The 26,676-nt window shown below is 39.8% G+C and overlaps 2 protein-coding genes across 4 annotated transcripts; both read left to right on the top strand.

The window, feature by feature from the left end:
* The first annotated feature begins 771 nt into the window (after nt 1–771).
* On the top strand, nt 772–7,274 carry LOC119492347 (coiled-coil domain-containing protein 112). Of its 3 annotated transcripts, none has more exons than XM_037776716.1 (14): nt 772–881; nt 1,813–1,937; nt 2,876–2,997; nt 3,270–3,359; nt 3,564–3,639; nt 4,004–4,130; nt 4,445–4,561; nt 4,741–4,878; nt 5,544–5,665; nt 5,917–6,043; nt 6,239–6,406; nt 6,604–6,702; nt 6,815–6,933; nt 7,039–7,274. In XM_037776716.1, exons 1-14 carry the CDS (start codon nt 840–842, stop codon nt 7,067–7,069), a joined length of 1,503 nt encoding a protein of 500 aa, XP_037632644.1. In that variant the 5' UTR covers nt 772–839; the 3' UTR covers nt 7,070–7,274. The 3 variants fall into 3 exon arrangements, with proteins under 3 accessions (XP_037632644.1, XP_037632645.1, XP_037632646.1); XM_037776717.1 differs by lacking the exon at nt 772–881 and adding an exon at nt 1,702–1,725; XM_037776718.1 differs by lacking the exon at nt 772–881 and adding an exon at nt 2,612–2,715 and having other exon boundaries at nt 1,838–1,937.
* A 943-nt stretch (nt 7,275–8,217) lies between these two features.
* Nucleotides 8,218–26,439, top strand: pggt1b (protein geranylgeranyltransferase type I, beta subunit). The gene is made up of 9 exons (XM_037778249.1): nt 8,218–8,384; nt 9,179–9,297; nt 10,627–10,691; nt 11,835–11,986; nt 12,403–12,535; nt 15,668–15,713; nt 18,058–18,242; nt 18,983–19,091; nt 22,695–26,439. Exons 1-9 carry the CDS (start codon nt 8,257–8,259, stop codon nt 22,859–22,861), a joined length of 1,104 nt encoding a protein of 367 aa, XP_037634177.1. The 5' UTR covers nt 8,218–8,256; the 3' UTR covers nt 22,862–26,439.
* The last annotated feature ends 237 nt before the right edge of the window (nt 26,440–26,676 follow it).

Genomic DNA, 26,676 nt, shown 5'->3' with positions numbered 1-26,676 from the left:
TTAGCCAAAGAAAATTCCTTGTGTATACCTCTTACACCTGGCAATAAACACCTTTCTGATTCTGATTCTGATTACTGCCAAGCAGGTGAAATATAGAGTGATATTGTGCTTTTAGCTGACGTGTGTCGCCTCACTGTTTTGAGCGATGCTCGTTCATGTCTATGTAGAGCAAGCGCGAGTCCGACACTGACTTTCGTTGACTTAACAGCCACAGGTGTCGCTGTTAACAAGCATTTCTGATTCTTACATTGAGTCCCTTTAATCTTTTGATCGAGATATACTTAAGAAAAGTATAATTTAGTATTCTTGTCTTACAGGCCTACAGAAAGGTATACTTGTAGTTGTACTTACTTGTTGATAAAGAAGCCTATTAAAGTGTAAGTCAGTGTGATTATCAGGCCACTATCGAGGACACCAACATCATGTCCTAAATATTTTTAAAGGCAATTTGTGAGTTTAGCAATCTGGGGAGGAGTTCACATTCAACAATCACACGTGGTGTGTATTTTTACAGGCTGCAGTGTTATCTTTAGACCCATTCAGTCTGATTATCTCATGGAAAAACAAGTCATTTGGCTACGGTTAAGCACTCTGTTGTCATGGTTACAGTCTCTTAGGTTACATTATAGGTTTGTCTCATGTAGAGTCTGATCATCACCATTTACAGCTCCAGTTATACTACTACTCAGTCTGTAATGATCACACAGACAATCCATTCATGATGAGCAGCAGCGACCTCTGCTGGTGTGAACCAGTAACTACTACTAGGAGCACTACAGGAGGGTTTTAAATAAAGTTTATTTAATGTGGCCACCCTAGCAACCACCTTTACTACATCCATGGCAACCACACGACGCGGTGATAAAGATAAACATTGCTCGGTAGCTATCACAGAGCTATATTCACTACATTTATTATCAAACTGCCGTGTAGTAGACAACTTTTTATATATCTCAAATGTTTAAAAATGTCAAGAAGAGCAGGAGAAAAGGGCAAACTGTTGGGACGACGGACGAGCTAACGTTAGCCTCCATAGCTAAGCTTACATATAGTTAACATGAGAGAGAGGATACTGCTGGATAACTAACGATGTAACGTTACACTCGCTGTGTAATTAATAATAATGAATTAATTAATGTAATTAACAATAATAATTCTGTTTGTATGGTGTTTTGTGAGAGGATATATTGCTCCTACTAGAAAGAAAGTACATACTACAAAGTACATACGACTGTTGCATGTAGTATGCACACAATTGGGACATACTACTTTGTCATAACATTGCATCTTGAACTTTGACCCTTTTGCTCATATATTTGCTGTGCAGAGGATTGTGGGTCAGAATAGCCTTTTGCATTTGACATACTATGTTTTGGGATATATCAAATCTTTCCTGGCATACTAAATAGTATGGTAGTATGAGTATTGGAGTGCACAGCAGGTTGCATTCCTCTGAGCAAGAGGGTCAAAGTGTGTGCAATGTTATGATGAGGTAGTATGTACTGCATACAAATTGGGACAATGTTATAATAAAGTTGTATGTCCCAATTGTATGCATACTGCATGCAACAGTACCTACTTTATAAGTGCAGCTGCGGTGCGTACTGAAGTAAAAAGAAAAAGTATGCGATTTGGAACGCAGCACTTGTGTGTTACTTGGTTACTCATGGTGATGTCTTCAGTGTTCCATTATCGGACGCCACTAGAGGAAGCTCGATGCAAAATGTATTCAATGTATACCTGCCATTTTCTGTTATATACTGCATTACTATCAGCTGTTGTGTTTTGCTTTCTCTACATGAATGTGAGCAGGGAGACTCCAGCAGTGTCCAGCAGGTCTGCACATCACCTCCTGTCAGCAATGACAGCGAAGATCAGAGGCTCGCCAGGCAGAGAGCTGCTCAGTTTCTCAGGGAAGCCGAGACAAACAGGAGGCAGTAAGTCTAAAGCTTCTCAGTGTTATTTATTTCATATCTAATTTTAAATCTTTAAACACGTAACTTTCACTGTACAGCTACAATGGGTGGATAACATGATTAGAAAGCCTTACAATAAGTGAAATTCAACATTATCACAAACTCTTCTTCTTCTTCTTCTTCTTCTTCTTCTTCTTTTTCACCACTGCGGATCTTCTGTTTCCATGTCTTCCTATCCTCTGCATCTTCCTCCGTCGCACTAACCACCTGCATATCCTCCCTCACCACATCTATAAACCTCGTCTTTGGCCTTCCTCTTTTCCTCTTGCCTAGCAGCTCCATCTTCAGCATCCTTCTCCCAGTATACCCAGCATATCTCTCCTTTGAACATGTCCAAACCATCTCAATCTCACCTGTCGCTCGCTTTTTCTCCAAACTGCCTAACCTGAGCTGTCCCTCTAATATACTTATTCAACAACATTACCACAAACCACAGCCTCAAAACATTACATCATATATAAGCTTCAAAAGATGGTATTCACTGTTAGGAATAATGTACTAGATTGCATGACATTGTAATGTGTTTGTTTTGTTTTGTCCAGTCCTGTGTTTCATCTGTGTTTGTATGTAACTTTTGGCCCCAATTGCTTCACTTAGATGTTTTGAATGAGGAGTATAATAAAACTGTCATACAAGCTCGACAATAGCAAGAACTGATCTGGTGCAGCTGAGTCACTACTGTAAAGGAGACAAGCTAAACCCATTTTTTACTTTTCACTTTCATGCTGAAAACAGAAAAGTAAGGCACATTCCTTAGTTGTGCTGTATTAATATAACCAATCACGAAACCACTGTAACACGTCAAATCAATTCTTGAGCTTTTGGGAGAGTTAACACCTTAATATCGATGTGTCTTCACTGGTCAATGATGTAATTTAAGTTGTCTCCTTTCTTCACAGGATTGAAAAGTTGGAGAAAGAGAGGACGCTGAGTGTTCAGTGCAGAAAGAATGGCTGGACGGATGTGCCTGGAGAAGTGGAAGAGTACGAGAAAGTGCTGGAGCAAGAAAGAAATGCTGAGAGTGGGTCTTTCTTTGCATTACAGTGTGCTAACATTCTCCCCATATGTTTTAATGTGGCAGGCTGAGAGGGCCTCTGAGACAGAATTATTACCATGGGGTGTAAAGTACTCTACTGTGAGGATTTATATCCAGTTCCTTTTTTTCTGGCTACTCCCTGGAAGTGAAGTCATAAACTAATGTTAACGGAAACATCCACCCTCAACACTTTACCACTTTGATTTAAAAAAAAAAAAACTGCTATTCATAACATTCTTTGCATTTTCTTTCTTTAGAGATAAATCTTCAAAAGCAGCTAGTGAAGATTCATAATGGTGTGAGGAAGTTTCAGAGACAGCTAATAGATGTGAAGCCAACTCCTGAGTGTAAGTGTTATACCATACAGTTTTATTCAATCAGTCATTCATCTTGTGAGACATTCAGTACTTTTTTGTCAGCATTTATATCAATATTTGTGACATTATGCTACATAAATATGTGAAAGTGTGGTGATTGCAGTGTCATAATCATGTACAATGAAAATCAGAGTGTTATTAATGTTCCTGCAATTCTACTTGGTTTGTTTTCAGTGATTGAAAGACTGAAGGAAATAATGTCAGAGGTGGAAATCTCAATAAATGCCCTAAAAGAGGACCAGCGGTCATGGTAACAGGATACACTGAACAACTTTAGACCAACTTTGACTCAGTAACCAGAAAAGTAGAAACCCTTATACGATGTAATGCCCACTTTTAACTTATAATGTTCAGTTAATTACATTCACACACAGAGAGCACAAAATAAGAGACACACACAATTTAATATAATGCAATCCAATACATATTTAATCAAATAAAAAAAATAGATAAATAAAAGTTAAAACTATTAAAAAATTAAACGGGTATGTACACCCAAGTACCTAGGCAAGTAACAGCTATTGATCAATGTTTGTTCCACACTGGGAATGAATACATGCACTCTAATGAAAATATGATGACAGTCGTCCTCTGTGTTTCTCTGCTCCTCTCAGCTTTGAGGAGCTTCTGAAGGAGGAGAGGACGTGCAGACAGGAGATTGCTGCTTATGAGAAGAAGATTGAAAACTTGAGCCTCGCTGTCAAATCAGACTCCAAACTACACCCAGCTCCCACTGTGAAGGTCTCCCTCTCCTCATCTTCCTCCTTTCTGTATTTTCACTGTTGTCCATCATTTCTACAATGAAAAGAGGAGGGAGAGCCAAGTTTGAGTATTGAATCTTAGAATTAGAGTGTGATAAATAAATATCACAGGATTAATTCTTTTGAGATGTTGAGACGGAAAAAAACATGTTTTGAAATCATAAGAAAGTGTTCGTAATATATTTTACAAAGTATTAGGAGTCAACAGAAAAATTCCTCTGTCTTTTTTCAAAATGCATCCAGAATTTGGACCCCATGCAGCATTTCATTCATTGCATTTTGTTTGTCCATAAGACCAAACCCCCAGACAGAGACCTCCCTGCAGAGGTCAGTGCACTGGAGGCTTTCCTGCTGAAGACTGGAGGCCCATGTGGTGGCTGGGACCAATATGACCACCAAGCCTTCCTAAAAGTAACACATCATTGTTATTCTGTTTTGTTGTAATGAAAATGCTCATTCCTTCTGCCACCTTTCACTTGCAGATCATTGCACACAGTCACTGAACACCAACAGTCTTGTAGCAGATGCAAGACAAAGGTTAATTGCTGTAAGATCCCTGTCTGACCTACTCTAATCCGTTTGATTTACAGGTGTGGACAAAGCACAGCGGGCAACCGGCCTACAGGAAAGAGGTCAAACTGTACCTGCCTGGTAAAACACTGGAGGAGATAGAACAACACGAGGACTGGCATCAGGAGCTGATCCACCTACAGGACAAAAAGAGAGAGGTAGAGCAGGGCTCGAAATGAACTTATTTCCTCAGTGTCCTGCAACTGTCCCGAATTCTACTTTCAACTGTCCCAGACTTGACAACCAACATCCCAAATTGAATTTCTTTTTTTTCCATTCTACATAATAAATATAGTTTTATTATAAACTATTTATTTAAAACTCTCATCACTTCATTCTATTTTATTCTATTATTTTTTTTAAATATAATTTCAACATCTTCAAAATTCTGTTTGTATGTACAATATAGTCCAACCTCTATTATAAATTTGGAAAGAGATAACTGTGTACTCAATTTTAAGGCAAAAACGTGTTGGGTGCTCTTGGAAAATGGGGGAAAAAATCAGGATAGAAGAAGGAAGGCAATCCAGGCACTTAAAAAGCCCTTAGTCTAAGCTTAAAAGCCCCGACAAAGACCTACGGTGGTCGAAACATGTTTTTTTGTTTTTTTTATGATTTAGCCACTATAGTAAAGGCTTGTTAATATATTTCCTTCCTCACTTGTTCTAATATTTTGGAGTGTCTGGATTGCCTTTCTGTCTCGACTATAAATTGATTGGTTTCCACAATGGGAGCTCACAAAGAGCCGTTTGGTAGCTGTGGCACTGTCTTCTAAATATTTCATGGTTTCCATTTTTGCTACTTGTCTTCATACTAAACCCAGGCTATTCAGCGGTGGAAAGCCAGCAAGCATCAGGAACGCCAGACCAGAATACAGCGACAGGAGGAGACGGAGGAGGCAGGAAGGAGAGAGAAGGAGGCCAAGAGCCAGGCCCACCAACACAGGTGAGTCAGAAGTAGAGCAGAATAGAATAAAAAAACAGAAAGGCGAGGTGGAGCAGACATTGATTCCATGGGTAAAGCAGTGAAATGCACCATCAAGTCATAAGATCCCACCAGATCTGATGAGCACCCAAAGTGTTTCATTGGTCACCTTAAATAAAGGTGAATTTGGGGGCTTTATTTGCTCATAGTCTTTGTTATTGTCACTTTGGTGTCATGTCTGTTATAGGGTGTTTTATCCTCTTCTGTTTAAGGACTGAGGAGGAGAGGAGGGAGGCGATGAGACGAATGGAGCAGTGGAAGGAAGAGAAGAGGCGGAACGAGGAACAGGAGGAGGAGCAGAGGCTGGCTGAGGAGATACAAATGAGGAGACAGGCAAAGGTGCTTTTGCGTGTGTGTGAAAAGTAATTTCAATGTAGTTGTGCTTCATCAAAGATAGTGCTTCTGTATTGGTATGTACTTATCTCTGTGTTTCTGAATTTATTTGGCATGAAAATTGATACGCATACAAACATTGATGTAAATAGGTGCATGGTTGGTGCCCTTAGCTTTATCAAAATGATTTCTGTTTATCAGGAAGAGCGTCGCCGACAGCTGGAGGTGAAGCTGACCGTTGAGGAGCAGCTACGACTGAGGAGAGAGGAGGAGGAGGAACAGGGGAGGAGGAGGAGAGAGGAGGAACAGAGGGAGATGGATGAGAGGAGAAAGGAGGCAGCAAAGGGCATCAAACGCTTTAATGAAAGGGTAGGAATTCTGAGAATCACAGAGACACCAGTTGTTTGATCTGTTTTGCCTGGTGTTACCACTTTCAAGGGCCAGGCTTTCTCACTAGAGCACAGTTTTTGTTTTGTGAGGTTGCGATGTATTAAAGGGATGGCTAATGTTAGAAAAGAAGTCACTAAACTATGTAAAATACAAAGCTTGTCTCTGCCTTTCTGCAGGATCTTCACAAGGTGGAGGCAAAGCTTCAGGAGAAACAGCTGAGGGAAAAAGAGGAAGAGGAAAGACAGATGAGAATCACTGCTAAGTTGAAGGAGAAGGTAAGAGTTGCACAGTGAACAAGTCACAAACATTTTAATCACAAAATTTAAAGATCTTAAATAAATGGGGTTTGTGGGTTTAGGTAAAGGTTCATGTTTGTTCTTCATTCAGGGTGATGGTCATGTCAGCAGAGACCCCTCCAGACTTACTCGTCCCACTAAGGGTTGGGAGGAGCGAATGAAACACGTTGGACCTTCAGGAGGAGGGCCTTTGCTACAGATGTTTCACAGGTCTGATTGCCCCAACTTTTACACAATCAATAGGTCAGGTTTCTATTTGGAAACCTGTGGGTAATAATAGCTGAATCACTGAAATCTCCTGTCATTTTGTTGCAGAGCTGTTCCCACTTGGAGACAAGGCCTGTGATGAGCAACAATGGAAGTCAACTGAAGAGTCCTTAAATGCATTCAGAATTCAGTTTTCTGTCTTTATGGAAATTAGATTAAATGTACGCAACAGGACCTCAACACCAGATTGTGCCTTTCTTTGAATCTACTGTGTGCTGCTATGAATTAAATTAACTTACATTTTACAGAAATGTTATTTTAAATAAAAGCTTTTGTAAACTTCACAACTTCTCATCTCTGGTGGTGCTCTGTTAAAAATGGTGGACTGACAACAGTGTTTTGGGGTATTCACAGCAAACGTAATATCCAACAATACATTTTTTTTTTTTTAGAATATATTTAGTTTACCAAATATACAAAACATACAAAACACAAACTCACACAAACATGGCTCCAAATTCCCTCCCTATATCCCACCCACATACAAACTGAAAAAGAGCCATACTCAAAAGGAGTAGGCTAGTTAATGATCAATTGAATTAAAAAGGATATAGAAGAAACAAATTAAATACACAAATAAAGAAATCATAAATAACGAGATGCAGTGTTCTGACTTATTCAGATGACTAATGATGTATCAAGCCTGACAATTTTGTTATATCAAATCCGATATAGGTGTTGGTAAGGAGTCCATGTAGGTCAAATAGGGTTACCAAATCTTCAGAAAGGTGTTGTATTCAATTCTCAGGGTATATGTGATCTTTTCAAGTGGAATGCATCTGTTCATTTCCAGAAGCCATCTAGATATGAGGAGATGGGAATCAGACTTCCATGTAATTGCTATATACACTTCCTGGCGATGCATAGAGCTATTTCTAAAAACCTTTTTTGAAAGTTTCTTAAAGGTGTACTAATGACTGTGAAATTCCCTAATAAGCAAATTTGCAGATCCAATGGGAAGGTAAATCCTGTAAGTCTTGTCATAATGTCAGAAAGATGTTAAGTTTTGTACATGACCAGGTGCAATAATGCAAATAAAAGCCCTCCTCTATACCACATCTAAAACACATATCTGATATCTCAGGTCTATATTTATGCAATCTCTGTGGAACAATACAATTTGTATAATGTGTACTGGTTGTGTCTTCAATAGGAATATAAAACTTCTGAATTACCCCTGTTCTGTACATTGATGTGCAGTGTGTGAGCTTTTATTTTGAAAACCAAACGTACCGGAAAAGATTCCTCATAGGTGCGGATGCAAAGATGGCGGAAGAGGAGAGCCAGTTTGAAGCATTTGAGCAAATAGACTTTTTAAGAGATAGACATGTACGGTTCTTCCAGAGAACACTTCAGATATTACCTGAGAGATACGCCTCGCTGGAAACAACCAGGTACATTCACTGGAACAACACATGTTGCTTTAGTTTCTGTGTTTGAGTGAAGAACTTGATTAGCATTCAAGCTAGCAGAGGCTCATCCGCTTTGAATGGAGGCTAATGCTACTTAGCTTAGCTTAGCTTGCTAACAGCAGCAGTGGTTGTGAAGTTATGACAGGTTGGCTTTTAGACTAATTAGAGGACATTAAGAGGTGATTTTATCATAGGAATAAGTGATTTGTAAAGTGAACTTAAAGGAAAATGTAATGTGTAAGTTGGACAGGTTCTTCATTTGTAAACTTAACAACATTAATATCTTAATTGTTATTCAATCAGGCTTTTATCACCCAGTAATGTGATGTGACTGTTCACTGCCACTCTCTGATTTGATGCACAGCACTGACCATGCATTCATTCATATCTTGTTGCTTGGCTCCTTCTGTCCATCAATATTAAATGAGTAAACATTAATAGGTGATTTTATCATAGGAGTAAGGCTAATTTGAAAGTGAACTTAAAGGAAAATATAATGTGTAAGTTGGACAGGTTCTTCATTTGTAAACTTAACACATATCTCTGCAGTACAAGCTGAACTTAAACAACCAACGTTAATTGTTAGCCAATCAGGCTATTTTTTTTAATATATTCTATTGAGTTTGGTTTTATCACCCAGTAATGTAATGTGACACTCTCTGATTTGATGCACAGCACTGACCATGCATTCATTCTTGTAGCTTGCATATGTGGCTCCTTCTGTCCATCAATATTAAATGATTCATTAATAAGATTGCTCTCTGCCCTCTTTCCAGGTTAACGATCATATTTTTTGCCCTGTCTGGTCTCGATGTGCTGGATGCTCTGGATGTGATTGATAGGAATACCATGATTGAGTGGATCTACTCGCTACAGGTTCTGCCCACAGAGGACCGTAAGTCTCATATCTTCTCACTTTTAGTTAATCATAAAAAAGGTTTTGCAGTACAAGAATACATAGTCAATAAGAACATACATAACAAAGGTTCACATGAAGCAGCAAATCAAAAGGTTGCTGTCAAAGCAACTAATAACATCATGAGTAAGTTGAATGGAGCGTAATCACCTCTGACACACACACAGGGCTTCATGTGATTTGGAATGTACTCAAGGTTTCATAATTTCCAGGGCAGGGAGCTTTAGTGAGGTGGATGGTGGTGTGTGAATGTACACATAAAAAAAAACTTCAAAGAGTTTCGTGTGGAAGTGACAAGTGTAAATACTTCCTGAAATATCTGAGGTAAATTATTCTCTTAATGTTATGGAATGTGTGTATGTAAGGGTCTATAGTTTCATCAGGGTGGGAGAGAGGGAAAACTTCAGAGCTTTCAAACTTCAAAGTATGTGAAATATTTTCACACTTTTTGGATTTTGAAACAGATTTTGGCCTCCACAGGTCCTCCTCACCTCTCCTGTTCCAACCGTACCCCTGTTCATCAGGAAATGTTTGTCTCTAAATATTTAATGACTTGTTTTCAAGCCGCTCTGTGCCATCTGTTTAGATGCCCAGTTTGTTCATTATTCAAGACACCAACAGAAACCATGTCGGGATAGCCACGCTTGATTGGTCTCATTTTTGCTGCTGCCATATGTTTGGTGTCTTGCCTGGTTTTCTGTTATTAGGTGAAAATACAGCTTAGGAGGCACTTGAGATTTCCTAATGTGTCATTTCTGTCCCTGATGTTGTTGTAGGTACCATTTTCAAAATTTAGTTAGCAGTTTTGTTTTCGACATTAGAATGCTAAAAATACACAAATATATTGCAGCCGTTTTCTGTCTTGAATACAAATTCAAGAATAAGTGAGCATTGCACTTCTGATCATGTAGTGCAACATGATCAATGTATTGTAACCCATTTCAATCAGAAATAGGGATATGATGTGTCCAACATTCAAAATCATTGTTCTAAGAGTAGTTAGGTTGACATATGTTGAAACTGAGTGTAGCATATTGTTCACTCTTTGCATTATGATGACATTTTGTTAATTGGGTTCTGCCGTATCTAATGTTTCTACAATGGCCAGTAGATGGCAGCAGTACACTTTTTAAACCAGCTGAGCATCTTTGCAGCACCTTGCAGAAGGTCAATACAGACAGAGTGAGACCTAGTTTGTGAGACAGTAAAACAGAGTAGGGCTTTCTTGTTCCAGTTTCTCTTGATGTTTACCAGTTCATAATCCTGTCTAACATCTCTACCTTCTCTTCTCCTGTTATTCTCTTCCAGAAGCGAACCTTAGTCGTTGTGGCTTTCGAGGATCGTCACATATTGGAATTCCTTACAGCACTAAGGTACTGCCTTACCACACACTGTTTTTAGACCTGATCCCAAGTTTAGCCAAGTGTCCTACATTTAAAATGTAAAGCAACCCCCCCCTCCCCTTTGTATTGGTCTAAAGATATATTTTGGGTAAACCTATTCACTGCTGTGATCACGTTTCTCTATTTTCCAATTTGGATTAATCCCTCTCAAAATGTTTAAGCCATTTTAATCATTGTTTACATGCACACTAATATTCTACTATTATTCAGAATATGACAATATTTTGAATTTGATACGGGCCATGTAAACAGTATATTTCATTTGGATATTCCGAATTAGGCCTTATTCTGAATGGAGCATTTTCCAATTAAAACACGTAGGATATGCCAATATTATTCGGGTTTTAGGAGCATTCTTTGGACATGAATACTGCACATTAGAATATGCGTCTCACTTGGGGTTTTTACCACAGCTTGTGACACACAGGCTCTGGCCTGTTTACGGCCAACTCTGTGCGTTGTACACAAACCAACTATCCATCCAACAGTTTGCAAGGCTGGGGTAGAGATGCATGTCCAAAAGAAAAGCCCACATTTACTGGACAGAAGGAGAAACACGCCTAAACATTTTGAAAGACTTGGATATCAACCGTTTTTTGGATATGCGCAGATACAGCAACAGTGACCTTTTAAAGAATCCTATTTTGACAGCTGCATGTAAACGGGAATATTAGTCTAATATTAATTTTCATTAGCCATGTAAACAGATTAGTAGGAATATTGTCTTTTTTGGAATAAGGGCAAAAAACTGAATATTTTGTGCATGTAAACGTAGTCATTATTTTACCAATCTGTTCTTTCACATCAGGGGATCTGGGCCATTTCCTGTTTTATTAGAATCATCTCAGCAGATGTAATATTACCAGTTATTGTAATAGATGTGTTTGTCACATTTGGCATTACTTATCTATCCCCACAGAGACATAGTTGTGGATATAATGGCATTGCCAACCCAAGTCATTTCCCCAAAAAGGTCTATTCTAGCTGTCTGTAAAGAGCTAAATACTTGATCTGTCTGGTCTTGTCTTTGTTTTTAAACTGCTTTTTTTTCCCACCAGGTGTTTCTTTTAATAAGTTGTATGAATAATATCTCATTTTGATATTTTTCTTCAGGGTCCAGGTGTGCTCCATCCATATGACAGTGGCCACGTAGCCATGACCTACACCGGGCTGTGCTCGCTGTTAATACTGGGAGACGACCTGAGCCGTGTGAACAAACAGGCCTGTCTGGCTGGTCTCAGAGCACTGCAGCTGGAGGACGGCAGGTTAGTGAACAAATATACTCACCCACACACACACACACACAAATTTGCACACTTTACACTCTGATCTACGCTGGCACTTTAACTCTGACTCAAATGTACCTGAGGTCATATGAACACTAGCGGTCTTAATGCGGACTGACATAGACTCCCGTTTTGTCCACACACACACACACACACACACACAAACACTCAGACACACATACATTGTGTATATCATGTCTGGCAGATAACACTATCTTCAGACATAAATATATCTGAGTTAACCCTTTAGCCATTTCAGCTGACAGGCTTTATTTTATGATATAATTTGACTTAAATGCTACAAATTCTGAACATAGACATTCAGCTAAGTTTCAACTGTGTGTAACTCTCTTGTCTTTGTGTCTTCTTGTGTCTGTGTGTCTTCTTGCTTCCAGTTTCTACGCAGTGCCAGAAGGAAGTGAAAATGATATACGGTTTATCTACTGTGCAGCTAGTATCTGTTATATGCTGGATGACTGGTCAGGCATGGACATCCAAAAGGCCATTGAGTACATCAGAGGAAGTTTGGTGAGTAGATGTTAAAACCATAGAATGAGGCATTAAACTGTAGGGAGAATAGGACGTTTTTGGTACAACCTCTGTTCTGCACCATTCAAAGCAGTGCCTCTCCACTTGAATGGAGATAAAAGGCCACCCACATTCTGTAGGTGGCACTCTGCCTAGAAATACTTCATTTATAATAAATGTGTGTGTGCATCATGGTCTTAAAGCTGCAGCAGAGGTTTTTCCACCTCACCGGGAGAAAAACACGTTTCAATTTTATGATGTGGCACTTGAGTGATATGTTTGTCAGATTGTTGACTGATGTGTAACTCAACCTTTACTTTAGCCTCAGTTGTTTTTCCATCAGACGTGAGTTTGACATCAATGCAGACTGTGTGAGGTATTGTCTTCATGCTCCAGTGTCATCTCAGTCTCTTGTACAACTTAAGTCCCCAGAGCATAGAGATGGTCCCATTCACCTCTGAACTTCAGCCTATTTTAAGTTGAAGACATTTAACAGTGTTTCATTACATAGTTTCTCTATTGTGGGCAGGCTGTGTATGACTCTCTATTTCTCTCTCACACAAGCAGGAGAGAGAGGGAGAGAAAGCTCCGTTAATTAGTTAACAGATAACTGTGATTCATGTCTGAAAAGTATATTTATCCACTTGCCACATACTGGTGGGTGGATTCCAAAATATCTTTGGCAATGCAAGTTACTTGTTGGTGATTGAGTATACAGAAACCACCAGATGATAGCTGGTTTTGTGTTGAAAATCCCAGGAGAGTAGACAAGTTACCAGCCACACTGAAGTTTCACTTCCATTTGGACGGCGCCAGGTTTCCATTTACTAACCTTATTGTTATGATCAGACACACAGACAGACAAGAACTCAACCTTGTTAGTTTTTCCTAAGTGACTGCCATCTGTTGTACTATTGCTTTGGAACTTGTCACAGTTTCAGGGAACATAAGGTTGTGTTAAAAGCAAGTGATCAAGTTTTGCAGGTTGATGAAACCTTATTCCTTTTCTTTCTATGAACAGAAATAACCAGGTCCTCATGTGTAGTCCCAAAACAAGGTCATGGAGCGTGCTCATTTTTAACAGCTCTGTTGAATAAAAAAGTTGAGATATGTTCCAAATCACAGGAATCACTTTTTCTTATATCTTTTAGTACGTACTGCAGCTGCTCTTACAAAGTACGTACTGTTGCATGTAGTATGCATACAATTGGGACATACTACTTCATCAAAACATTGCGCCTTGAACTTTGACCCTCTTGCTAATATATCCGCTGTGCAGAGGATTGTGGGTCAGAATAGCCAAAAAAGCATGCTGGCTTGCATACTGCATTTGACATACTATGTATTGTGATTAGGGATGTCAAAGTTAACACGATAATAACGCATCAACGCAAATTCGTTTTAACGTCACTAATTTCTTTAACGCATTAACAAAATAGATCTTCCAGAGGTTGTACCGGGCTCAGTTTTAAAGCTAGAAGAAGATACTGGTATCATATGAACCTAGGAAACCTAAGAAATCCATTGGTACCAGCCATATCATTCTAGCTTGACACAAAGGAGGGTAAATAACGCTCCAAACTTGTGCTAAATTTTGGCGATGAAAAACTGTCATGGCCATTTTCAAAGGAGTCCCTTGACCTGAAAATGGGTTCTATGGGTACCCACGAGTCTCCCCTTTACAGACATGCCCACTTTATGATAATCACATGCAGTTTTGGGCAAGTCATAGTCAAGTCAGCACACTGACACACTGACAGCTGTTGTTGCCTGTTGGGCTGCAGTTTGCCATGTTATGATTTGAGTATATTTGTTATGCTAAATGCAGTACCTGTGAGGGTTTCTGGACAATATTTGTCATCGTTTTGTGTTGGTAATTGATTTCCAATAATAAATATATACATACATTTGCATAAAGCAAGCATATTTAACCACTCCCATGTTGATATAAGTGATAAATACTTGACAAATCTCCCTTTTAGGTACATTTTGAACAAATAAAAAATGTGGGATTAATTTGCGATTAATCACAATTAAATATTTTAATAAATACAGCTCTAATTGAGACATACTAAATCCTCTTCAGGCAGACAAATTGTATGGTAGTATGGGTATTGGAACGCAGATTTGGTTTAGACTGAAATATATAAGAAAAACACATCTGGGACCATCACCACTTATTGTGCAACATTTCTAACATTTGTAGTTAAATGAAAGTGTGAGTAAAGCCTAAACAAGATTGTACTGTAGCTGTTGGATACCAAACAAAACTAACTGAATGATGTGAAATTTAGCTGAACAATACAAAGTAAAAAATGAAACTTAGACCTGGCTTATTTTAAATCATCTTATCATATATATTGGGTTTCTGTCCTGCTCCGAGGACCCAGAGCTCTGCTGGATGGTTTCTCAATGTGTTCTTTATCTTTATTACGGGGCGGTTGTGACTCAGGAAGATTGGCGGTTCGATCCCCGGCTCCTCCTTGTCCTTGGGCAAGATATTTAACCCCAAATTGCTCCCGAAGGCTGTGCCAACCGTATGTGAATGAGCATTTAGATTAGATCCTGATGGGCAGGTTTGTCACCTTGCATAGAAGCCTCTGCCATCAGTGTATGACTGTGTGTGTGAATGGGTGAATGCTGACATGTAGTGTAAAGCGCTTTGAGTGTTCGGTAGACTAGAAAAGTCCATTTACCATTTTACCATTTATAACTGCTGACGCTTGATTGCAACACAACTAAATACGAGAATAAAGGAAAGATAAAAATACAACAAGTTAGCATGCCAGTTGATGATGCATCCAGTTGTGACTTGACCAGTAAGAACAAGAGGGAAGCCTCAAGACTCAGTTTGAGAATGACACATCACACTTGAGCAGCTCTCAGTTAAAACAGCTGGGAAGGCATGTTAATGTTTGTTTGTTTGTTTGGGTGGACATCTTAAAATTCAGTTTTAAACTATGCCTCACAATTGTATTTGTATGCTTTTAAGAGAGAGGTTCAGTATGAATAAATACATGGAATAAAGTGTATGCAGTTCTGACGCTAATCTCTTTCCACGCTCACATTAGCCTTTCATGACTGATGAAATATTGCTTGTAATTAAATGGCTCTTCTTTGTCCTCCACACAGTCGTACGACAATGGATTTGGCCAGGGAGCCGGGAGAGAGTCACATGGTGAGTATTATCTTGTAATGGTTTATACAGTGGTTACAGATGTCAAAAATGTGAGTTTGAAAGCTGTATGCACATCAGGGGGTCGTCTGGTAAGTCGGAGAAGAAGAGTACAAATGTACACACTACGTAGCTCAGATCTAAACGTCTGATTTATGAATATCATCAAGGTTCATATCAGATCAAATGTTATGGGTGCGTTGGCGGTGTTGTAGTCAAGGGCATGAAAGTGGCTGATGGGAGTAACTGGTTTAAAGGATTAGCCATTAAAATCCATCGCTGTAGATACATTGTCCTCATTAATCCCCCCCACACACACACACCCACACTCAAATTAAACCTTATTATTCTGACACAAAAGCCTTCATCCTAGGCTTTCCTAGGTAGCATCTCCTGTCAACTTTGTGACAGCCTGCATGAACTAAATCAACAGAAATAAAACAGTTTTAAAGAGCAGATCCTAGAGCATCTGTGTAATTTCCCTCCTTGTGATAAATTAAACTTCTATGATTACAGTCTTCATTGAGACTCCGCTCTCTTCTGCAAACCAGCCAACTCTCTGAGTGCTGATTACACATCAGTAGAGACATACAGTAGATGCTCATTACCCATCCACCCTTGAAGTGTGTGTTTGTTCAAGACCTCCCGCACTGTGCACTTTGAAATTGCACAGACTTAAAATTTGCACTGTTTTTGTAGATTATTGTGTTTCTGTGCAGTTCAATATGGGAAACATGGTATTACAGACACTAGGGTGCCAGGGAAATAAATCAGCTTTCTCCATGTGTATGTATTCAGTGTGGTTGGCTTTTATCTCACTGCCTCCTCCTTTTCCAGGATTTTCTTCATCTTTAGGCTATGCACTCTTGTTTTCCAAAGACTTCTTTTTTTCCCTTAAATGCACTTGGAAAAATTCCCAATTGTTGGTTTCCATGAATAACGTACTGTGGCCCATGAAATAGTTGCCTTCAGGTGTGAATATTTGTCCCAACCTACTGTTTTGGATTTCCCACAGTTGTGTTTGATTCAGATTTATGTTCATCCCCCCCGCCCCCGATTTTCCTGTGCTTCCAGCAGATAGTGAGCTAGACATGTTTGTTTGGCAGATTTACACCCCTGACCCCACACACTTCACCCCACCTTTTCTTTGTTTCTCTCCATCACACAAACACAGATAAGCAGCCAGGGATGGTGGTGATGTTTATGGATGAGTTAAAGGCGTGGTGATAATGAAAGCAGCTGACAGTTGGGTTGTAGAGGGTGATGGAGATCTGCTGCCTGGGTTAGTGGCTGTACTGATAACAGCCTGTCATCAATCGATGAACACACTCATGTTTGTATGAGCTGTAGAGACACTCTGCATTCAATTTCAGTTGCAAGTTTTCAATTATTGTGCAGGAAAGTATAAAAAAAAAAGCAGCCATAACAGCCATTTTCCTCAATAGCTCACTTTTTAAGGTTGTAGCGGGCTCAGAGTGAAGATACTAGTATCATGTGAAACTAGAACCTAAGAAATTCAATGGTACCAGCCATGTCATACTAGCTTGTGGAGAAGGAGGCTGAATAACGCTTCAAATGCTTAATTTTGGCAAGGAAAAACTGTCATGGTTTCTCCTTTACAGACATGCCCACTTTATGATAATCACATGCAATTTTAGGCAAGTCAAAGGCAAGTCAGCACACTGACACACTGACAGCTGTTGTTGCCTGTAGGGCTTGAGTGTGCCATGTTATGATTTGAGCATATTTTTAATGCTAAACGCAGTACCTGTGAGGGTTTCTGGACAATATTTGTCTTGTTTTGTGTTGTTAATTGATTTCCAATAATAAAAATATATATACATTTGCATAAAGCAAGCATATTTGCCCCCTCCCATGTTGCTAAGAGTATTAAATACTTGACAAATCTCCCTTTAAGCTACATTTTGGACAGATAAAAACGTGCAATTAATTTGTGATTAATAGTGATTAACTATGGACAATCATGCGATTAATTGTGATTAAATATTTAATCGATTGACCGCCCCAATTTCTTTATATTCATACGAAACACAAGGTATCGCCACATTGTGATAGCTTCAAAGGAAAGGTGTGAAGTAAGAGTAGCTGCATGCTATCAAATATTTGGCAGTAAAAGAGCCCACATGCAGACACACCCTCCGTTTTTACTGCAGCGCCCTGTAATCATCTAGTTGTCTGTCATCAAAACATGTCGGGATGAACCATTGAAACCACTTTTTAATTTTAATACATTGGCAAAAATCATTAGTCTCTATTAATTGAATTAATTTGTGTCATGAGTCGTCGTTATCCACTGTGTATGTGACATGCACCTCCCTGTTTCCAGGCGGCTGGACGTACTGCGCCATAGCCTCTCTGTGTCTAATGGGTCGACTGGAGGAGGCGCTGAGTCAGCGAGAGCTTGACAGGATCCGGCGCTGGTGCATCATGAGGCAGCAGAGCGGCTTCCACGGGCGCCCCAACAAACCTGTAGACACATGCTACTCCTTTTGGGTGGGAGCTACGCTAGAGGTACAGACCGGTGTAACAGACACGTATTCACATACAGACTCCTGCATGCATTGACATGTTTAGTGTATTTTGCCTCAGATTTTCTGCACTTTTGCACAATTTTCTCATGAGAGGGTAGTTTTGGAAAGTGTACCGGCATGCACTAAATAACATGGGGCATTTTTTAAATAGCACTGTATAAACTTGCACTGTCGAAACAACTGGGTTAATCCCCCCCCACACCCACACCGCCACGTACTCACACAACCTAAAAAGAACTTGTGAGCAAACCTTTCAGCATGTGGGTCATAACTATGCCAGAGGTACACACATGGTCCAGAAAACTGTGAGCTAAACTGCAACTAGCTATGAGTAAGCCACACACACACGCACATAAACAAACACGATGCAGGGAAACTGTGAATTTCTGGGTCAAAACTGTGCCAGAGGGACAAATACGCACACACAAACAAAATATTTGTATATGGCAAAAGTGCACTATGGCAAACATTAAGGCTTGATGCTTCCTCCACTAGTATCTGTATAGATGGAGAATGCAGTTACCCACCTTGTGTGAAATTGAATGCAATGATACAAGCATTATCTCACTCTCTAAACATAATGATTAAGAAAAGTAATGAACAACTCTGTGATTTATAGTTGTTTAGTTTTTGTGTTTGCTCCCAAATGTCATGGTAAACCTTCTCTCTCCTTCCCCTCTTCTTCTCTCACACCCTTCCCCCACCGTCCCTCTTTCCCAGCTGTTAGATGTTTTCCAGTATACGAACTTTGACAAGAACAGGAGCTTCATCCTGTCCACGCAGGATCGGTTGGTGGGGGGATTCGCCAAGTGGCCGGACAGCCATCCAGGTAAATGATTTGACTTGCAGAGGTGGCTATTACAGGAACATCTTGCAATAGACGCTCACAGTCACTAGATAGAGTGCAAATATAAAGACACTAGAGGAAAGACGATTGCATAATACTGTCATGGTTGTTTATTAGTGGTAAGAATCACCAGAGGCCGCACGATACGATAATATCACGATACAATCTTAATTTGATTTTAAACATTTTGCGAGTATTGCAATAACAGTTATTACCGTTTGTCAACATCTGGTTTATGTAATGAGATACAGTTTTCACTCAGTTCATCTTAGAGTTTTCATTCACATATCTTGAGGTGAGAGGTCAAGGGACCCCTTTGAAAATGGCCTTGCCTGTTTTTCAAAATGTAGTGTAACTTTTGAGAATTACTTAGCGTTCTTCCCGACTAACATAACATGGCATCGTTCATACCAATCGATTCCTTGGGTTTTGTAGTTTGATATGATACCAGTATCTTCACTCTAGCTTTAAGACTGAGCCCGCTACAACCTCTAAAAGACAGAATAGCGGCCGGTCCCGCTGGCGGTCCGTCGGATTATTAAGAGGTTAATAGTTTGTATAATAAAAGATCGATACTTGATGTCCGTGTATTAATACAATATTGCCAACGCAAAAGATACTCAGCTGTATTTTTTTCCCCACCCTTATTGTTTATATGGGTCTTGTGTCAGTGTTAATGTTTCTTGTATCTGTAGGGGGATTTCTGTCAAAGTAAGAACTAGAATGGTACTCGGAGAGTGCAGACCTCTGTCTCCCTCTCCGTTCAGCTTGCGCCGTCATCCACGTGTATTTTTGTTTATGTTTAGATCAGCTGTATGTAGCGGAGCATCGTAAAACACTTCATTCAAACTGGACAGAAACCAAATAAAACTCACCTAAACCGTCGTCGTTACTCTTTCCAACAATCACCAAGTGTGCCTTGGTCGAACTCAACTGTAATTTCACAGAGTTTAATGTGAAAAAAACGCAGATTCTACAGTTGTTCCCATATCCCAAATCCCATGTGCTTATACAGCTGTAAGGGCAACAGGAGTAGAGTACATTGGTGGGGTTGAATGGCATGTTTAATATCCATGTGGTGGAAACACAATTAGACTATGTAGAGGTTGCTGTTCAACTTATTGTTGCTGTTTATTTTTCCAGTAGCTTCAAAGATATCTCATCAAGGACAAAAAACGATGTTGGAACTAAGCAGTTTCAATTTCTTTTCTTTCCTCTCTTTGGGCTGAACAGTTTGGACTCTGCCCTGCACAGGTGCACAGAGGTCAGGGTGGAGTTGTGGTTGGCAGTTTTACTTGAGATCAATGGAAAAGCTCTTGTAATCTTAAACTTCAATGGCGCACATGCTTGTGTATGTGTTCTTGTGTTCTTACCCGCCCTTGTGATGCGTAATTGATGAGGCGATTGTTCATAGGTAGCCAGAGGACATAGGAGATCAAGCTCCTCCTCACATTACAGGAACAAGGCGGGGAATATAGGCTGGAAGAAACAATGACGCAAAACAGAAGCTGTATTGACAAAAGCCTCATAAATATTACTGAACAAAAGAGGGTTTTAGGAAGTAAAAGGGACTCTTTTGCAGCATGGGTACAGATAGCATTGGACTTGAATGTACTTGAACAGAGCAGTTATTGTGCACCGCTACTGATGTATAGGATCTGGTCTGGGAAGATAGGATGGTAACAATAACGTAGAACAAAAGAAGGTGGTGCTGTGTAATTGTCAAGCAGATCTGGACCAAATATAAACAGATGTTCTTTGAACATTTCACACAACCTGGTTCTGTTCACAGTTGTTCTTTAAGAAGGAATTCAGGTCATCAACATCAGTTTTGATATTTCATGTTAGGAACAGTTGGTGTTATGTAGCAACAGGGTGGTTAAAATTTCAACCCAAATTGATTGGATTGAGTCTGAAGCATCTGTTCTTATGAGCCCAAGAAACGGATCCACAGCTCTTTTCATTGCACAAGTGATGGACCAAAGATCAAAACATAAGAATTTGCTGTTGCTATTGCTTTTGTAAAGTGTCCTGTATTGATTAGTTTGAAAGGTTTCTATTCTGAAAATCCATTCTCCGATTAGGTAATATGATTAACAGTATGTGATGCCGCATACACAACTTGCTCCTGTTTTGGCCGACAGCTTTTGTTGAAGCAATCCCTGCCAACTGAACAGCACAGCGGAGCTCATTTCTTGACGGAATTGACGGAATTGACAGAATTGACAGAACGGCCAAAGCAACATAGAGGAAAGCCTTGCTGTATCCGGGAATCTCCGCCTTTATAACCTCAACAGCAGACAGTTTTCGTAATCAAAATGCAGCAGGAGGCAGCTATTTTCAGCAAAAATGCTCTAAAAACCCACTTTACACTACCTGCTCAGCAACAAACAGCAGACAGACTCAGTTAGCGACGAGCTGATGAACATAGTGGAGCATTTAGAGCCAGATATTTTTCTCAAGAGTTGGTGGAGACCAAAAACAACTAGCACAGAGTGTACCAGTACTGTGTGTACTGGACTTACATATGCCAGGTAGCCAAAAACACAACTCCAAATGAATGCCAATGTTGCTCCGTCACTGCTGGTTGTGTAAATAAGCAACTGTTTGCTAACAAGTTCACCATTTCAACTTAAAAAGTGATATGTCAATGTTGTATTCACAACTTGTTTTCCGCTGCTCCCAAGTGGCTAAAAAAAGGGTCATTACAGATTTAAAGAAAAAAATTGGCATCTTATATTATAGTATATATACCAATGAAGATCTGCACGTTGTTTATTAAGACTTAGTATTCTCATCAAAATCATAAGATAAATGGCCGTTACTCTGAAGTACTGCTGGGCAATAATTCAATAATATTGTTAAACGACTTGTAGTGGAATGATATCGTGGTCTTACCTTGTTAATGATCTGCAAATTTCTGTTGTCCAATTTACTTATTCTGAACTAGCTGTAATTAAAAACCTAAATTTAATTATTTCATGTGTCATTTTGTATACAATTACCCTATATCACAATTTGTGATATAAAACCTAAATTTAAAAATATCCTCATTAAATCCAGACATTCTTCTTCTTCTTCTTCTGTAAAACCTTGAGTTTGAATCCATATGAATCCTGATTGATGCAGCTAATGGTGCTTTGATTGATTTTGATGTCTGTGTCCAATCATCTGTCACTTCATTATAATTCAATTACTAGTCCATTTACTGGCTTGTGCAGCTTTTACACTGGTCCCAGAGGAGGTAAAGGTCCATGGGGCCAACTCTATGCATTATTTATATCTTCTTAAAGGAGCAGTACAACAAATACAATGCTGCATAATGGTGTTTTTATGGGTAATTAGGTTGTTGTTGTTTTGTATTGATTCAGCATCAGTAATGGAAAGTGAGGTGACAAACATTATTGTCTTCTTAGCTCTGATTACGTCTACAGACCTGTCACACGCAGGTGCTTCTGCCTTGATGCATGTTTACCATCTCTGACCTAGTTTCTCTCTTTTCCCCTCCTTTCTCTCACTCTTTCATCCCTCACTCGCTATGCTCCCCATTTCTTCCCCTCTCTCTCTGCATTTCCTGTCCACCAGACCCTCTCCATGCCTACTTAGGACTGTGCGGTTTGTCTCTGATCGGAGAGCCCAGTCTGAGGAAGGTCCACCCAGCTCTTAACATCACCCAGAGAGCCTTTCAGCATGTCCAGCAGCTGCAGCAGACATGGAGGGACAGCACCGGCAGCTGTAGCAGACAGCACTGACAGCAGGATGATCCACAGCTCTGCCTCTGAACAGGTTCAGTAACCGGGAAACATCTAACAGTAGTCAGTCAGAGGCAGCTGGACTTTTGCTGTGTGTCTTGAAGACGTTTGGCCGCTCATCTGAGAGGCCTCAGGAATCAGGAAGGTTTTTAAGACCCCAGTTACACAGTAGTAACTTCGGGGAGCTAATTTTAAGTCCATCTAAAGTGACTTTTCTGTTAAGCAATATACGCCACACTTTTTTTTTGCTGCCTTTTTATTATTATACTTTAGTAAATAATGTGCATTGTGGTTTGTGGAGATGAAATTATGTGCCAGAAAGTAAAATTTGAGTCACTGGAGACTCGAAGAAATTCCAGATGCCTCAATTTTGCAAACTTTTTAGATGCAGTTTTGGAAGCGTCCTGCTCCGCTTTATAGTCAACAACCACAATCTGCAGTTAACCTTCCTAGCCAAGGATGAACTGACTCACCTCACAAGGACATAAGAAACAAAGTAAACGTTATTCACTGAGAGCCCAAGGACGGCTTAGGGAACAGCTAATTTGTGTCTTTAAATGGTTCTGCAGTAACTGGTGGCTTCAGTAGCTGGAAGTGAGTGGGCTGGTGTAATTTTATGTGAATCAACTAGATACATGTCCCTGTATATTACAAAAATATAGCAAATAAGTTTCTCATTTTTGTTCAAAAACCGCTATCAGCCCAGAGGTAATTTTGGGGGTGAAATTTGGACACAGTTGAGACAGAATCACTTTAAGATTAACATCCTCAGACAAAAAACAGCCCATGGCACTCTGCTCCCTATACGATATGTTTTGCCTCTCTGCCCCTCTAACATCTCCATCCTCACGTTGCTCTTGAATCTCTTCAAAGCCTCGAGCTCTCCAGTCCCAAAGGTGATACCAGCCATGTTTCTCACTTCAGCTCCCTGCAGTTTCACCACTACAGGCCTTGTTCAGTGGTCACGAGAGACTTAAATGATAATAGAACCGCTGGGGTGAGATCCATAGAAAAGGCAGCTAAGAGCCAACAACCACCCCAACAGACAAATCTATAACTAAAGAAAAAAAATCAAAAAGTCGTAGAAAGAAGATAAAAAAAAAAATAGTTTATCTCCAGGCTTTATCATTTCAGATCACAAAAAATATAATTTATTGTTTACATTTTTCCAGAGGCTAACAGAAAAATAGATTGGGCCTTTTAAAAAAGAGGGTAAAATCCCTTTCCTAAGGTAGTAACTTTCAATTTTAGCAGCATATCCCTCTGACTCCTGAACCCTGAACTGATCCCAGTAACATACCCTCCTTCACCAGCATCAGCACTCCCTGTAAGGCACTAGTCAGCCTGAAATCAATAGGAGAAAGATGAGGCAGTGGCTTCATAACTTGGGGGAATTTATTCTTCTGAACCGCGCTGGGAATTGACATGTTATTTTCAGAACAGAAAGGACGCAGGGCAAAAAACAAAGAACAATGCACATGAGCAGAATGTGCCAAAGAGAGTCAGGTTACGGAAACAACTGTTATCCAACACAACGCGTCCCTTTGAGTCCTACAAGCCCACTGTCACACAGCTCACTCAAGCAACCTTTGCGCCTTCTTTCCCTTGAGCTCAGCTATAGTTTTATATCCTAATAAGATCCTTGAACATGGTGACACATAGTGAACTGAAGTTGAGCTGTTCCTCTTGACACATTAATGCTCTGATATCCAGTAAGGGACATTTCCAGTTTCACAGGTTCCTCCATTACCCCTGCTGAAGCCACACCCTTTCATTATAAGACACTGTCACAGCCAACACCTGCTCCCTGAGATGACAAGTGAGGAGACAACAACACTGCAGAAATACAGTGGCCTGTCTCCAACATGTTACCTGCGGGAGTTCACTGTGTTTAGCACCAGCTCTGACTGGATATGAAAATATAATATCGCCTCCGTGGATTTCCTTCCACCATCTAAAATGAAGCTGTACTTGGCCTTGTCTCCCTTCCCGCCAAGTTGCCCTCTTTTTTCAGACTTAGAAAGCAGAGCAGGCAGACAGAGGAAAGCAGATCGGAGGAGAGGAGAGGAGAGGTGAATAAATAAATAATTTGACACATCTATTATTAAAAGTGAACTGTCGGAGGCTGGATTCTCCTCTCTGAAACCTCAACCAAACCCCCAGTGTTATATAGCCTTATTTTGGTGCACAACAATTGCTTTTTAGCCAACTATATCTTATATTGCTGTGTTGTTTTATGTTGCTGTTTTGCCTATAAGACGGAAGGCTTTGCTACAGTTCCTCTTGACGACTTCTCTCCTGCCATTATATTTTATGTTTCTGTTAGTTACCATAAAATATTTTTAATAATTTCACCTTTGGGAAAGTTCAGCTATGACTTTCATTACTGCTGCTGAATTGAGCCTCAGACACACAAATACAAGCTCAATGAAATTAGATTAAGATAGTTATTCTCCGTATAATATTCTGGTACCAATCTATTTTGTAAATTAGTCCTAAATCTGAGAGTCAAAAATGCACTGAACGGGAACGACCACGTCTCCCATGCATCTTCTTTTACTACTTTACAACCCTCCTTTGCTGGGTCCTTTAGTGTACATAGGCCAAGTCACATGGCGAGACCACGCTCTCAAACATGACTCTGAAATGTGCCTCACGTAGCATTGTTCTGGGTCACCGCTTTCTGAATGCTCTCTTCTTCATTTTTTGTGATTTCACTACATGTACAGCATGCTTAAATTGGGCTTAGCTTGGCTGTTGTTATCAAGAAATGCACTGAATATACAAGAGTTCTCTGGAGGGGACAGACGAAAGGTGTATCCAAAATCCTAGCAAAACATTCAGGAAGTGGAACACCTACTCCTCCCATCTTTTGTAGAGTTCACTTATCCAATCAATCAGAGATAAGCTGGTAGAGGTCGTTTAACCAGAATCTGACCTTGTCGCTTCATGTCTGATCGATGATGTATTTCCAGAAGGAGGGAGGAATTCATTGAGACAGAACTCATAAATGCTTACTCAACTTAAACAAAGGGGATGATGATTTGCCACTTACTGCATCTCAGCAGTTGTTTTATTGCATCTCCTTTTTTGCTACATCACGCTGCAGTCGCTGCTCTCAGTCCCACAGCATGTACAGAGGGGACCGAGGCTTTGCGCTATTAAGATGGCTGCAGTGGAAGCTGCAGTAGGATTTTCCTGAGATGTGCAAGTCTTTTGAGATGCTGCCAAAATGCCATGAAACCCGTGCTCTATCAACTAATATACATAATGTAATAATAAATAATGTAACGATAAATGTAACGGAATTTATTTTTTCTATGCTTTGTAGAGAGATCGAGTGTAGATAAATATGTAAATGTCTATAAATATGTGACTTCTATTGTGCAAGTGCTCAAGATGATAAAAAAAAAATGTTTACAGTTACATCAGTGAGACGGTTCGAGGGATTGGATATGCAAATGTTGATATGTGATGTATTATAGTCCTTCAGCTTTGAATTTGAGGGCAATGATGTTGATTCTGGCTTGGCGGTGCATACTGTATTTATGGTGAATAAAAACACGTACTAAATTTTACAATTGTTCTGGTGTCAGTGTGTGATCTCAGGATTGCTTTTGGTGTCGAGACTTAAAGTCAAAGGCTTTTTATGGCCCCGGGGAGCATGAATGTGCTCCGAAGATTTCATGGCAATTCACTAATGTCATCTGCAAAGTTCACAATTTGTCCTGAAACAGGTGCTAAGAGAGGGTTTGCCTCTGGAAATCACGAGGATTCACTTGCTCTAAAGCAAATTAGTTTTTTGTTATATCAAA

The sequence above is a fragment of the Sebastes umbrosus genome, chromosome 8 (assembly GCF_015220745.1).
Source record: "Sebastes umbrosus isolate fSebUmb1 chromosome 8, fSebUmb1.pri, whole genome shotgun sequence".
Taxonomy (NCBI): domain Eukaryota; kingdom Metazoa; phylum Chordata; class Actinopteri; order Perciformes; family Sebastidae; genus Sebastes; species Sebastes umbrosus.
The sequence above is the reverse complement of the archived record's forward strand: the minus strand, read 5'-3'. Positions and strand labels throughout refer to the sequence as shown.